Genomic DNA, 15,092 nt, shown 5'->3' with positions numbered 1-15,092 from the left:
CTTAGTCTGTTGAACCATTGAAGGACCACACTAGATCTGTTGACCATCTTTCTCCATTCCTGTCTGTCTTGTGCCTTGGATAGAGTTTCATTCAACGACAGGCCTGTCCATTCTTTTATGTTGTCTTCCGATCACTTTCTTTGTCTTCCTCTTCTTCTTATTCCTGGTACTGTTCCTTGAAGGATGTTTTTTTTGTGAGCCCTGAGGACCTTATGATGTTGTCATGGAGTTAAGTTTTTTTTTACAGTAGTCAGAGAGTCAAATAGATGTATTAATCCTGCTTCTAATCTTGTGATTAGACAAGGTTTTTTTTTTAAGTAGTCAGAGAGTCAAATAGATGTATTAATCCTGCTTCTAATCTTGTGATTTGTTGTCAATAAACATGTTGCAGACAGTTTAAACATTTGACCCATCTCACTTGTATTTTAAAAAATGATACAGAAAACGGCATGAATATTCTGGTTTGGACTGTTTCTCACTATAGTTTAACAGCAGTACCCTACTCAGAGTTTGGTGTTGAGAAATAGGTGATAGCTACATATAACTTGTTTTAAAAGCATATTTTGACTAAAAATTTGTCTACATCTCTTTTTTTTTCCCCCTATTTTACAGAAAGAGCGTGATCTCGAGTTAGCCGCTCGGATCGGTCAGACCCTTTTGTCCAAGAACAAGGAACTCTCTAACCGCACAGAATCTTTAGAAGACCAGTTGACCCAGGCCAATGACAAAGTCAACCAGCTCCGACATGACTTAAGTATGAAAGAGGAGCTGCTCCGGTTCTACAATGAGGACTTGGAATTGCAGCATGGTGCCGATGTTACACCAAAGTATGTCATGTCTCATATCTTTTTAGAATTTATAGACGCTCCTTCAAAAGAGGGAGATAATTATGCCCTACAACAAGCGTTAAATAGTTTGTATGTTGACGAACTTAGCCAAGTTATGTATTTCATTGTTAATGTAGAACTTGTTTGTTCCATCTTATAGTGAGAAACCAACTCATGGAATCAACGTTGATTTCCTGGAGAGGAAAGTTAAGAATTTGGAAGATGAAAACTTAAATTTAAGGCTTGAGGTGAGAATATTTCATTGATATTGGAATGTCTTAATTTGAATCGTCCTCTGTTCTGTAGCTGTCTACAATTCAATTTCATTTGTTTACATTATGTACATTAAAAGGAACTCGTAATTGGAAACTATTGTTTTCAATGAATCAGGATTTCCAAATTAGAATGTTTAAAAATTAACTTCATTTTGTAATTTAAAAAACTAAGCTTTCAATGAGGCATGTTGTTCTAAGAAGAAAAACCGAACCTTATTCTTATTGGGAAAAAAAAAAACTAGCAACACTGTCTTATGAAGAAAAGCTTAGCAATATAATTTTATATTCATTTGCATGCTAATAGATAGTTCACCTGCAAAGTTTGTAGACTATTTATTGTCACAGATCATAACATTTAAAATGTGCATTAAGTGCACTTGTTTTGAGATATCAATCTAATGTTTTGCCATCTCTTAGATGATGGCAGCTGACAAAAGCTTTAGAATGTAAAGGATACATTTTATGCAATGTTTAACATGAGTTTGATCTCTTTGTGTCTAGAGTGCTCAGCTCAAGTCAGAGACAGACAATCTGGAAGAAAAAGAAAAGCGACTTGTAGAAGATTGTATTCAACAGTTAGGTGAGAACCTTTTACTCCCCGATACCTGTTTACATACCTGACTCTACTGAATATTTGAGAAACCAATTTAACCTATAGATATAAAATACAAAATAGTCCTTTTTTTTTTTTATTTTGAAGATCTCGATCTGTCTTTACATTTATCTAGTTCAGTGATGCTCAACCTTATTAGACCTGCGGGCCATTTTGACTTTCGAAACGCGTGTCGCGGGCCACATCAACAAAAAGGTACGAAAAATGAAACCGAAATTCACCTGCAACTATTTGAAACTATTGGATTTAGTACTTACATTAATTAATGGGATAGTTAAATTCTATCCTTTTTTACGCGTCTAAAAATGTGAGCAACATTGTAGCTACCTTTACCACCAACTTATTTTCTTGTCTCTCTTCGGTAAATATTCTCATCGGTCCTCCAATCTCTAGGCGTAGTTTAACCAAGACGCGGCTCAAACCAAGAAGACCTTTAAATTTGTTTTATAATGCCGCTGTATATGTTTTTTTTTGTTTGAAACAGCCAGACTTTCTTTACAAAACAAATATGTTGGCTTATTATCATGTTCTTCAAAAAAGATCCATTTAACTGGTAGATTCTACATTCAGAGTTCCATTTCATAAACTCATAATCGCACACCCGTTAAAGGTCATGGTATCAATCCATCACAGAAAATGTGAGGGCCCTAACGAAGGTAAATATACATTTACAACTTCTTTTAAAGGGGGGGGGGGGGGGGAGGATTTTCTAATTTTTGTGCCGACGATTCGGCGGGCCGGATGGAACTACATCGCGGGCCGGATCTGGCCCGCGGGCCGTACTTTGGGCATCACTGATCTAGTTCAATGTTTCTTAAACTTTTTCCCCTATCGAAACACTTCACACATTCTGAGTATTTAGTAAAACACTTTGCTTATTTTTTTTAGAGAGATTAATTCACGTGGTGGCCTGCTAGTTAATTATTCCAGTAGTTCATGGAACACCTGTTCAGGCCTCACGGAACACTAAGGTTCAGCGGAACACAGTTTGGGAAACACTTATCAAGCTCTAATGGGACTTGACTTAGTTCTTTTGACTCCCAGTGGAGCATAGGGTTGCAACAGTGCTACCCCATCAGACTCTGTTCTGGGAGATTCTCCTCATGCCCATGTCTATCATGCTTTCTTTACTTCTTGTTCTATTAATTGGTGATCAGTAGATCACCATGATTAAGGTCTTTGTGGCTTTGATTCTATAGCATTGTGTTTTTCAAAGCTGTGGCTAAAAGTGTCATGTTCAACCCTCCTCCTTTGCCTAGGCCTGGTTCCAGCAAGAAGCTTCCCTAAGGTCGCCTCTTAGCTCAAAGGGAACTTGGCAGGCATCTGTTAGAAAATGTTGGATGTTTACTCATAAACTCTGCTTCCTCCACACTTTAGTTTCCAAGAAAACATTCAATTCTACATGGCAACCACCTCTTTTAAACTGCAGATTACTTTATCATGAGGGCTTTACACATTCAGCTGTTTGTAATTACCATGTGTAGTAACATTTTCATCTTTGCCCTTGGAATTTAGCTGAAGTCAACCAGCAAGTTGAGTCTCTGGCTGAGGAGCTGCACCACAAGGTTGAAGAAAATAACCACCAGAAAGAAGAAATCACTGGATTCTTGGCCCAGATTGCAGAGCTTCAAAAGAAAATTCGACTGGTGCGTTGAACTATTATATATTTTAGTAATTGGATGGTTTGGCTTAATTTTGAGAGAAAGAATATGTAACTAAATTTGAGCTATGTAACTAAGTAAGAGCTAAGTTAGAGCTATGTAAATAAGTTAGAGCATAACAAAAATGTTTCCTATTGAATTAATTGTTTACAGCTTACGCTGGACAATATGGACCTTCATGAGAAGCTTACAGCGTCCCAGGAATCTCAGCGCAGGTTGACTAAAGAGGTAGGTGGACTCTTTGATTTCTCTTTTGTTTTATTATTATCAATACAACACACTGACATCCAAATATTAGACAACTGACCTCATTGATCATAGAAACAGTTGACCTCAGGTCAGTGTGGCCAGCTACTTCCCATCCCTGAGAAGCATTCAGAACTAAATGACATGAGATTTACTCAGATGAATATCAAACTTAAGTTGTAGAAAACTAAAGTAAGGCTGTGTACCTTTTTTTTTTTTACTTCAAAGATATCTTCTGATTAGTAAGCTTTTTTTTTTTTACTAACTAAATAAAATACATCTTAAGAAGGCTTAGGCTCCAATATTGACCTGATAGAAACACCTTATGATCTATAGGGCAGATGATGTAAAAGTCATCTGTTTCTGTGGCCCATGGTTAATGAGGGTGTCATTTTACCAGCACAATGACCAACCACATTTACTTTTCCCCAACTAATGTCTGTTACAATTTGAGCTGAGTGGACTCAGAGGCGCCCTAAAGATCCTGAAAGTAAAAATCAGTCTTTACCAGGATTCGAAACCGTGACCTCAGTAGCCAATCGCTTTACCACTTAGCCACCCATGCCTTTTATGTAGGACAATAGATCCCAAAATCTAACTTGACAGACGTTACAATTTCAACCTTTTGTTGTTATGGTTGGTTGTTAAATCAGCTTCTGACCATCGTGTTGTCCCCTTTGCAGCTGGGCAGTATGCAGGACAAGTATGATGAGCTGCTGGAGATGCTGGAAGAAACCCAGGACGAGCTCCGCATAGCCAAGGGAAAGCACAAAGTCAAGGCTAGCGGCCAGCACCACCACTCAGCATTCGCCATCCCGACAGACTCTCTAGCGTCAGAGCTTGAAACATCACTACAGCAAGAACTGTCTCAGTCGACCAGAAGGTGAGAACCCTTGAAGCTTCACACTTGAGTCTACATACATTGTCCTAAAATGTGTCATTTAATAAACGAACTTAATTAACTTCAATGCGTAGTACTTAATTGTAGCTAAAGACTTGTAGAATCAATTTTATTTTTAAAATCCCAATAAATTAATTAAAGTAGAATCAATTTTATTTTTAAAATCCCAATAAATTAATTAATTAAACACACACACTAACACCCCGTAATTAACAGATATGATTACAAATATAAATGAACATATTGAATCAATTGACACAATCCAATAGAGTGAGATATAAAATGGTTTAACTTTAAACATGGTTATAGAGAACTCTGGATAATATTGCACTAATTAAGTTTTTTCCAAGACATTTTCTGTAACAATGTGTGGTTGTAATTAACTATAGTTATTAACTACATTTAATTTTTTTGTATTTTAACATTTTCCTTATTCTTACAGAGCTCAGAGTTGGAAAGTATTTGAAACGGCTAGGGCTGCCAAAAGAGCCGCTGCCAAGGCTGCGGAGAGGGAGAGCACGTCATCCACCCGGATGTCATTGCTGAGCGTACCCACTTCACACAACGAGAGCGACTCTCAGAACCAATCAGCCTACCCATCAGATGTGGAGAGCTTTGCTAGTGACGGATACAGTGCTGACATGGACAGTTTATATGGGTAAGTGTATTGGCAGCCTGCGATTAGCACTAATCTTTAATTTACGATTCAACCAATACAGAATCTGGTTAATTAGCGGCTAGTCCAAATTAACCTGTACTTACTATATTTCTGTTGCATTGATAGCATACATAGCATAAATTTTGTTTTTGGTGTCTTAATCAGGTCCAATCCAGAGTTGGGACGGCCGGGCATACCAGGCTCCAACGACCTGGAGAGTGCTTTGAAGAGGCTGGCCATGAGAAGAGCCAACGAGCTGAACGAGAGGGACTTTCATGAGGAGGAGAGGAGGAAAAAGAAAGAACAAGAGTCAATGCAGTGAGTAGTGAGAACTCTGTAGTTATCTCTTTGCAATTCAGGACTCGTTCTGACTCCTAAAGTCAAGTAGATGGAAGAAAGTTTTAAACTTTACATATTCATTAAAGAAAACAATTATGCATGGGAGAAAAAAGTGAATGTATTGTCTAAGGCTGGGGTGAAATGAAGATTCACACTTTATAGATCCAGTGTCTAGCCCATGACCAGATCTTTGGTTTATTTTGAAGTGTTCAGGAGTTCTGGAGGTTTTATTTACATTTTCAACACTTGTTGACTCCTGATATGATGTCATGTGATGTTTGAAGAGACAAAAAAATGTTTGTTTTTGTTATTTTATTTGTGATGTTTATCAAGCCCTTGTTCAGTTCCACTATGTTTGGCTTGTCTTACAGAAGTGGAGCCACTTCCCCATTCGGCACCAAGAGTCCAGGCTCTGTCAAGTCTTACCAAAGTGGTTACTCAAACAACTGGAGCAATCTACCCGGTTCAGGTCTTTCATCTTACAAAATGTCGGACAAGCTTCAGATTGTGAAACCATTGGAAGGTAGAAAGGCTGCCCCTTTTTTTTTTCTCGTTATTTTAGAATCTGATATTGAATTGAAGCTATTCTATTCAGAATATATACCTTTAGAAATTGGTCTTTGGATATAGTGGTAAGGAAACTTGAGGGATTCAGAATATATACCTTTAGAAATTGGTCTTTGGATATAGTAGTGAGGACACTTGAGGGAGTCAGACTGTGTATCTTTAAAAATTGGTCTTTGGATATAGTGGTAAGGAAACTTGAGGGATTTAGACTATATACCTTTATAAATTGGTCTTTGGATATAGTGGTGAGGACACTTGATGGATTCAGACTGTGTATCTTTAGAAATTGGTCTTTGGATATAGTGGTAAGGAAACTAGAATGGAAATATTTAGAAAATAAATCCATGTAGTTTTATATCAGCTTATTTATATTGAACCATTACTTAATTTCTGCATAAACTAAATAAAATTAACATCTGTCAGAAAAAATAATGCAAGCATTATGCAACTATGCCAGAATTGCTTAGCTAATTACTAGATTAAAATTGCCAATATTACTGTTGTATTTGTCTATTTCCTGTGTGAAGTTGTGATTTCTGTTAGTTTTTAGAAAGTTAATATTAAGACTAATTCTCCATTGATCAGGTTCCATGACACTCAGACACTGGCAGCACCTTGCTACGCCTCACCTGGGAGGCATATTTGAAGAGAGGGACGGGGTGCAGATCAGGGGAGAGAAGAAGTTGGACCTGGTGGAGGAGGTGTACTCCCTGAGTGACTTTGAAGAAGATGGTAAGTAGCTTCATGCCACATGTCATGTCTGTCATTGACTTGAATGGATGTCCCATGTCATGTCACAGCTGTCATTGACTTGAATGGATGTCCCATGTCATGTCACAGCTGTCATTGACTTGAATGATTGTCCCATGTCATGTCACAGCTGTCATTGACTTGAATGGATGTCCCATGTCATGTCACAGCTGTCATTGACTTGAATAGATGTCCCATGTCTGCCACTGAACACTTTAAGAATGTTTGTTGAGAGAATCTTAGTCATTAGTTGTAGGTTGTAACTGTCTCAACTCTGTCTCAACTTTTGCTCTCCAGATGATCCCAATGTCCATACCCGCAAAGAGCAAGACAGCAGTCTTATTTACACCTTCACAGATTCAACAGTTCGGAACCCTGGACCTTACAGAGGTCTGGGCACGCTAAGCAGTATGAAGTAAGTTTTATCTCATAATAGTTGACAAGTGAACTTTCAGGCCCATCTAAATGACACTAAGAGCTGATTTTGTGCATTCAGTCGAAAATAAAAAATATACAAAACATATTGGAGGCGTGGTGGCTGAGCGATAAAGAGCTTGACTTCCGATCAGTTCCCGGGTTCAAATCCTGGTGTAGACTGGGATTTTAAATTTCAGGATTTTTGGGCGCCTCTGAGTCCACCCAACTCTAATGGGTACCTGATATTAGTTGGGGAAAGTAAAGGCGGTTTGTCGTTGTGCTGGCCATATGAGACTTGTTAACCGTGGGCCACAGAAACTGATGACCTTTACATCATCTGCCCTATAGATCGCAAGGTCTGAAAGGAGAACTTTACTTACTTTCTTATTGAAAAATGTTTTTATGGTCTGGGTGGAGAAGGAAAGGATAAAAAAAAAAGTCCCAAATCTTTGCGTGTATATGAGTTTAGTTAAATACAGTAAACTTTCTTGTTGGAAATCTATATAATTAATTGTATCTTATTTATTGATCCAGTTCATCAACATCAGAGTATCCCGTTCACTCTTCAACACCAAAAGCTGAACCGCTGACCCTTCAGGCCATGGCTCAGGACAACACTCAGAGCACCTACAGCATGTCCCTTGGCCTCGCTGCTTTACTTCAGAGTCGAGAGAGTGCCGGCAGTGACAAGCACGCTGTCTCCCGTGTCTCTGCGCCAAAGTTCAACAGCGCCAGTGCCCCTGACAGCAAAACGTCCCCGCCATCGACACAAGCTACCTCCCCCCTCAATTTGACAGACTTGAATCAAAGGGTGCTGTCTCGCAGTGTTGCCCTCTCCTCGCCCAGGACCCTCCCTGGGTCAAGGTCCTTTGAGCAGATCATGAAAGAGCGGGAACACTCACCGCAATTTTCTTTGGACGAAGCAGACAGGAAGGAGCCTAGCCTGTTCCCTCCGGGGATGACCGGTCAGGGCTTCCTTCAACAGCTGAAAAACAAAGGCTACTCGTTGTATGGTTTGTGGGGCGGCAAGCCCAAGGAAGAGACTGCTTCTTCTGCCGACAGCAGCACTGACGCTGTAGGAGGTGCCACTGCTGCACCAGCGGAAGACCCCAAAGCCAGCGCCAAGGCAGTGTTTGCCAACGGAAGTGGAGTAGGCGTGCTGGGCGCTCTCACAAGCTTTAGAAGGAGTGGAATTTTGTAAAGCAGCCAAAGACAGAAACTACTATTTATCACTTTTATAAATATATATACCTTTACAAACTGTTTGATGGAGAAGATTGTACATAAATAAATCTCTATACCGACTGTTGGTGCTGACAGTCTTGACTTGGTTGATGTCAAAAATTCATTTCTTTGTCATGCTTTGGACTTCTGTTTATTTTATCACTTGTTTTACATTGGAAGTTTGTTTGCGAACATTTATACAGAAGTAACTGTGTAGCTAGGGCAGCATTCAGTTTAGATTCTTGACATTTTTTATAGATTTGTAAAAGTCACCTGTTTTTTTAAGTCAAAATTGTTTTACAAGTTTGTTGTTGTGGTCTTATCACCATTTTCTAAAGTGTTGCAGTTGTTTTTTTTGTTGTTTATTTTCTGTTGTTTTAAAAGACAAACAAACAAAATCTTTGCTGAGTTTTAGCAAGAAAACTTGATTATGTTGTTACATAAGAATAAAGTCAGCAATAGTGTCTTGAAGAAAAGATGCAAACTTAGTAACTGGTTCAGCCAACCATTAACGAACATCTGCAGGTTAATATAAAAGCCTAAAACTTTTTAATTAGATTGCACGTTTTTTTTTTAAATGTTAAGAAAAACTAACAGGGATGAAAAATGACAAGATTTTATTGAAAGAAATGGTAGCATAGAATATGGAGCCAGGATAATGGTTTTGTTTGTTTTCATAATGACAGGGTTGATAGAGATGAAACTACAAGCTAGTAATATATTATATGAATGTACAAATATAAATAACAGTTATAAAGTCAAACCATTTTGATGGGATACACTTTTAATATGATGTCTAAATATGTAAAAAAAATATTTTTTTTTGTATGAAGTGTACATAAACAATAATAATTTATTTTCAATTTGGTTTCTGATGCAAACTTTAAACTGGACAACTTGTTCAATTATTTGTGTCAACTTGAGGGAAGGATTTTTTTTTTTTTTCAAGCGCGCTTTTCCATTCTGTAAATGTTTGGAGTAAATACGTACTGTGATATAGGTCAGAGCGTGTTTTGGACGCAGAGAAAATTAGTTCAACAGTCGGTAGTCAGGACATATTTAACGGCAGCAATTAAATGTTGTTAATATTTCGTTTCTTTTTTGTTTTTTTTTGTTTGTGTCTTTGTAAAATTTGCAACTCAATGAATTTGGTTTCAATAGACAGAGAAAGAAGAAGAAAAACAAAAATTCTAAAATGTTGGCAATTTTATCCGAGAATTAATTGGTAGACTTCTCTATGGCAAAGTAAAATCTATAAATGTTCTAAGTACAAACTGGCACTGATAACAAAAAAAAAAAACATAAAAAAAAAAAACAACAGAAGCATATTTAGAAAACAAAACAAAAAAAAAAACAGAATCATATTTAAAAGATACAAAACAAATAATAATTAAGATAAGTTTCTAGTGTATACAGGATTTATTTCAAGAAAGGTTAACAATTATGTGAATGAACACTGTCTGTAATTTTAATACTAATGGTTTTGTTTGGTTTGCCCTTTCAAAAGTGTGCTAGTTTTGAAAGTGTAACGACTGTATCAAAAAGGATGCTTGAAAATAGTTCATTTGATATTGGGTGTAACAGTTTCCATTGAAAACTGCCAAGGTTTAACATTTTAAAACTTTAACAATTAGGGCTGTTCTTAAAGGTAATGCTAAACCATCAAGATTGTATTTCCGAAACATCAGCTTTTTCTTTAGTGTCTAATAAATAATTTAACGTTACATTGCTCAAGACATAACTAGAGTTTTTATTTGAATTCTGGTGTAAAAACAAATAATTCAGTTAACAGTAGAATAAGTTTCTCTCTCTTAGAAAAAAATGTTAAGATGTGTGATTCGGCTATCGAAATTGTTGGTTCAGCTTTGTTGACAATACTTGTTGGCTGTGTTAGAGAGTAGGCTACTATTGTTTAAGGTCCACTCCGATCAATTCTTCCATAGATAGAAGTAATGAATTGCAATATGTACCTCATTAGTGATCTGACTTGTGTCTCTGTGATTTGATACCCTATTTTAATTATAATAATTAAAAAAAAAGCTCCTGCTCATTTGAATGTATGTCTGTTGTATTTTATGCATGCAAAATGTACAGGCTCATTTGATGTTATAAACAGTCTTGTATTGGCTTCTTTTATATAGAGATTTTTTTTTTTTACCTTTTTATCTGTATCATAGAAAGGAAATGTGGAATTATTTAATCTCCCAAGCTCTATAGCCATTGTTTGATTTCAGATTTGACCTTTGTCTTTCATTGTTTGACCTTTTTATGTTTTGTTTTGCTCATCTTTTGATGTAATTTTCATCTCTGCTTAGAGTTAGAGCAATAAGTACCCACCTTCGCATTTGACAGTCATTGTTCTCTGTTTTTTTTATTTTTCTCTTTTTTTTTTTAATTTAGTAGGAGAATGATTCTAACAGCCAGCGCTAAAACTAAAGTTTATACATTTTGAATTGAAAGCTTGCATGTTGTTAATATAAGAAGTCTAGCTTGAATAGTTTTCATTTGCCAAATTAAATACAGATTTGTTTATAATGTGTTAACTTTTTAAATTATAATTTCTAAGTATTGGTGATTTATATTTTTACTATAGAAGAACTAGGGAATGTAAAAAAGTTGAAATTGTTTAAAAATGCATCAATTGGTCTCAGTGTATTTGAAAGAAATTAAAGTGTCTCTTTCGAAAGGTATGGGTCTAGAATCGTTTTTTTTTCGTCTTTGAAAATGTGTTCAGTACATCTAGCCATAATTACAGAAAGACCTCCTCCTCTTGATACCTATTTCTTTTTCATATGAGCCTATAGGGTATTCTTTCGATCAGTCCATCTGTCTGCAGACTTCTTGTCTGATAAATTATAAGTGTTGCAGTCAAGCCAGCTTTAATGTTTAACTAGATGTTCAGTAGTTTCAGATATTTATTTATATTTGTATTGCCTCATGACTAAATCTATTTATAGTAAATGTTTGGAACTATTGAAAAAGCTGTATAGATATATTTTGGTGCAATGGTTTTTAATTAATTAATATTTAGAGAGACTTTCAATAGCTTGCATATTTCAGATGCAATGTTTGCTAAATGTTTAACTAGCAATTGATTTCATAGTCAATTAGTAATAATTTATTCTCAGGTTGATTTTGCTAGTGTAGAGCCTGCAGATTTGATTTCACCAGTTTGTTTGCTGAGGCTCTGTTTTTCACCTGTCTCATTGACCATGGCTCAAGCCAAGAGTTTGTACCCAGACATAATGTTGTGATTCTAGTGTACATACGTATATGTTATCAAACGTAGCAGTATGTCTTTTTAATATGAAATTATTACATTATCATTACATGACTTCTTTTTTTTTTTTTTTTTCAAGTCAGGATAGACCGAGCTCAGAATAGCTAGTGAATGAATTATGCGAATTGAAATAAAAAATGACTAAAAAAATGGAAGCATGCAACTTGTAGACGTTTCACCTTAGCACCGATTGCTTGTAACACTTATACTACTGAAAGATTATAGTTTCTAAGTTAACTGTACAAAACAAGTAGCTAGTACATTTTATGCTGCTGCCTGTTTTAAATAGTCAAAAATACATTGTATACATATTGAAACAATTCAATCCAAAGATAAAGAATATATGCAATTTTTATAGCTGAATTATTTAGATTGACTAAATATAATTATGTTTTTTTTTTTAAAACAAATATTCTGAAAATTACTTATTAGCTACCAATTTATTATTTAGTTCTTTATATTTCCCTGCAACATAAGGCATTACAAACATGTGCATTCAAATTGTGATTATGCAAATATTAAAATTAAAATGACCTTCAACTTAAACATAGTTTTGGTACTTCTGTTTTATCATTTGTCTTTCTTTGAAAAAAAATATTTCTTCAACTTGAATTGGACTTAGAAAAACTCAGTCAACAGACTTGATTGTTGTGATTCTATATAGGTCATGGAACATCCGCTGGAAGAGTTATGTGGTATGCTAGAGTTGTCTTTGCCTAACAGGGGTTCTGCTTAGACAAGTTTAATTAATAATAAGAGTTTTGTGTCTGGTGCATAAATTCAAGTGTTTGTTTACTGTTCACAATGACCAGAACTGTTGCGAGTCTTTGCATGTGTATTTTGTTTACGCTGGTTTGATAGGATGGATATTTGTACTTCAATTGGGTCTATCTATTGTTATATATATATAAATATCATCATAAATGAATCTAAATTTTGAGAGTCAAGGTTGAAAAATCCTCTCATTTGATGTGCCATAAAGATGTTTGTCTTGTCCCAGGTGCAATAGACAGAAATTTGGCTTCTACAGTCTTTCTCCAACTGAAATAAAATGCATAAGTAAATGTTTCTCCCTTGTTCTCTTAAAATGTCACTCTGTATAAATAGAAATGGGATGCTGCTTTCTGCTGTTTGGGTTGTTACCCCTTTAGAATGAAATTTCTGTTTATAATGTTTCTGTTTTTTGTATATTTCATCAAAAGACAGCTGATCGTCTGAATCAGGTAAATTTGAAATAATTCAGTGGGACCTGTCAGGAGATACACAGCCAGCTTGATGTGAGCTATCTCTGTACCAATATGACACAATTTATTATATCTGCTTCTTAAGTTGGCTCCAGAGCTTTCTGGACAATGTAATGGTATGTTGAATGCTAGCACAAGTGAAATAGCTTCTATCCAATGTCCATCTTGTAATTTCTACCAAGGATACCATATAGGTCCAAATGTTATTTGTACTTAAGCAGAGACACTTCAGTCTTTGACCTAGCACTTTTTTTGTTGCTTCTGTGTTAGGTATTCTAATGCTAGACTTTTAGTGCTAGGTATTCTAGTGCTAGACTTTTAGTGCTAGGTATTCTAGTGCTAGACTTTTAGTGCTAGATATTCTAGTGCTAGACTTTTAGTGCTAGGTATTCTAGTGCTAGACTTTTAGTGCTAGGTATTCTAGTGCTAGACTTTTAGTGCTAGGTATTCTAGTGCTAGACTTTTAGTGCTAGGTATTCTAGTGCTAGACTTTTAGTGCTAGGTATTCTAGTGCTAGACTTTTAGTGCTAGGTATTCTAGTGCTAGACTTTTTGTGCTAGATATTCTAGAGCCAGACAATATAGCTCTAGGAATTCAAGAGCTAGACATTTAATGATAAATCTGTTGGTTTTAAATTTATGGTGCACATATAATCATTGCTCCTTACAAAACGATCATTTGATGTTGAAAATACATTCAAAGTTTTTCATCTGGACTCTAGTGTGATGATGGTGATGTAGTGTTAGTGTTATTCTTGGGTTGAATTGTATATGATTTAGAACCACTGGGGTCTTCAGTTTCCAGTCATAGATTAGATGTGTTTGTGATGAATTGAAGTGATTTTTAGAGATGTCTGATGTCAGAGCACAGAGCTCTTGGTGTTAGGATATACTTGAGAATGTTAATGAGGACTTATGCTGATATCTCATTCCTAGAGTACTATTTGGTCATGTTTAATTGTTGTTTTATTACATTTATATCAACAGCTATTTAGTTTATAAAGATGAAACTGTTAATGAATAAATATTTTTAATGAGAAACAAATGTGTGGCTTCTTGTTTGTTTTTACAAAACTTATATCAATTCTGTCTGTCTGCTAAAAATTGTGTACGCTTTGCTTCTCCCACACCCAATCTCGGATCAAGTTGAAATTTTGCGCAATTATTTCTTGTACTTGACAAAACAAGAATCAATTTAAAAAAACAACAATTAGTTAATTAATTATTGGTAATTAATTATTTTTGATAATAATAATAAGAAGATTCTTTAACTCTAATGTCAAGACGGCCCTACTAAAACACGGAGAACAACTAAAGTAACAACAATAAAAAGTACAGACCTTCATCAACAGATGTCTGAGTAATATCTTAAAAATACACTGGTACGACTACAATAGAAAACACTAATCACTAAACCAGTGGTTCCCAAACTTTTTTGTCTTGTAGACCCCTTGCCATGTTTTCTGTTTTTCGGTAGACCCCCTGCTTAACTTGTATTGTATTTGTGCAAATTCATCAACTTTTTTTTTTTAAACTGATTTCTAACTATAGAGAGTTGAAGAGTGAAAAAGTTATTTAATTTAAGTTATAGAGATCTTTTTATTGATATAATTCAAATTTAACCCAATTAAAATGACAATATGTATTACAGGAACCAAACTTAATGGAAATTTTTTTTCAGGTTTATCTTCTGTTGCTACGGATATTATGTTTCATATAGGAATTTGTTTTTCTATGAAGTAGTCCTTCAAACCTTAAATATTAATTAATTAATTAATTTGCATTAAATATCATTGTAAGAAGTTTCGCAAAGAGCAGTTTATCGTGCATTTCTTGATCTTTCATGTGTGGCTCAAAGAATGGGTCTTCAGAAATGTTTTCACTGACAGCAGAAGGCGAGTGACTGGCGCCTTAACCAGTAAGCTTCGAGCAGAAAGGGCTCATTTGCCTTGGCTTGCTACCCACCTAGCAAGTAACATTAGTTACACGTAGACAAAATTAATCTATTTAAATATGTATTGATATTAAATACAACAATTTAAAGGATTACCCAAAGTACAAATCATATATGTATGAAAAAATTACAGTAAT

The 15,092-nt window shown here is 35.5% G+C and overlaps 1 protein-coding gene across 8 annotated transcripts in view; it reads left to right on the top strand.

Moving 5' to 3' along the window:
* The window catches only part of LOC106079281 (trafficking kinesin-binding protein 1-like), a 69,586-nt gene extending 57,750 nt beyond the window's left edge, over positions 1–11,836 (top strand). For all 8 annotated transcript variants that reach the window (XM_056014772.1, XM_056014768.1, XM_056014770.1 and 5 more), the window contains 12 exons: positions 613–827; positions 988–1,075; positions 1,604–1,682; positions 3,231–3,361; positions 3,530–3,604; positions 4,306–4,505; positions 4,966–5,181; positions 5,347–5,499; positions 5,892–6,043; positions 6,673–6,819; positions 7,135–7,252; positions 7,789–11,836. In XM_056014772.1, coding sequence (XP_055870747.1) covers positions 613–827; positions 988–1,075; positions 1,604–1,682; positions 3,231–3,361; positions 3,530–3,604; positions 4,306–4,505; positions 4,966–5,181; positions 5,347–5,499; positions 5,892–6,043; positions 6,673–6,819; positions 7,135–7,252; positions 7,789–8,455 — 2,241 coding nt within the window. In that variant the 3' untranslated portion in view covers positions 8,456–11,836. The remainder of the gene's footprint in view (positions 1–612; positions 828–987; positions 1,076–1,603; positions 1,683–3,230; positions 3,362–3,529; positions 3,605–4,305; positions 4,506–4,965; positions 5,182–5,346; positions 5,500–5,891; positions 6,044–6,672; positions 6,820–7,134; positions 7,253–7,788) is intronic.
* Positions 11,837–15,092: the final 3,256 nt, after the last annotated feature.

The sequence above is a fragment of the Biomphalaria glabrata genome, chromosome 16 (assembly GCF_947242115.1).
Source record: "Biomphalaria glabrata chromosome 16, xgBioGlab47.1, whole genome shotgun sequence".
Classification (NCBI taxonomy): Eukaryota; Metazoa; Mollusca; class Gastropoda; family Planorbidae; genus Biomphalaria; species Biomphalaria glabrata.
This window is presented reverse-complemented; position numbering and strand designations above follow the sequence as displayed.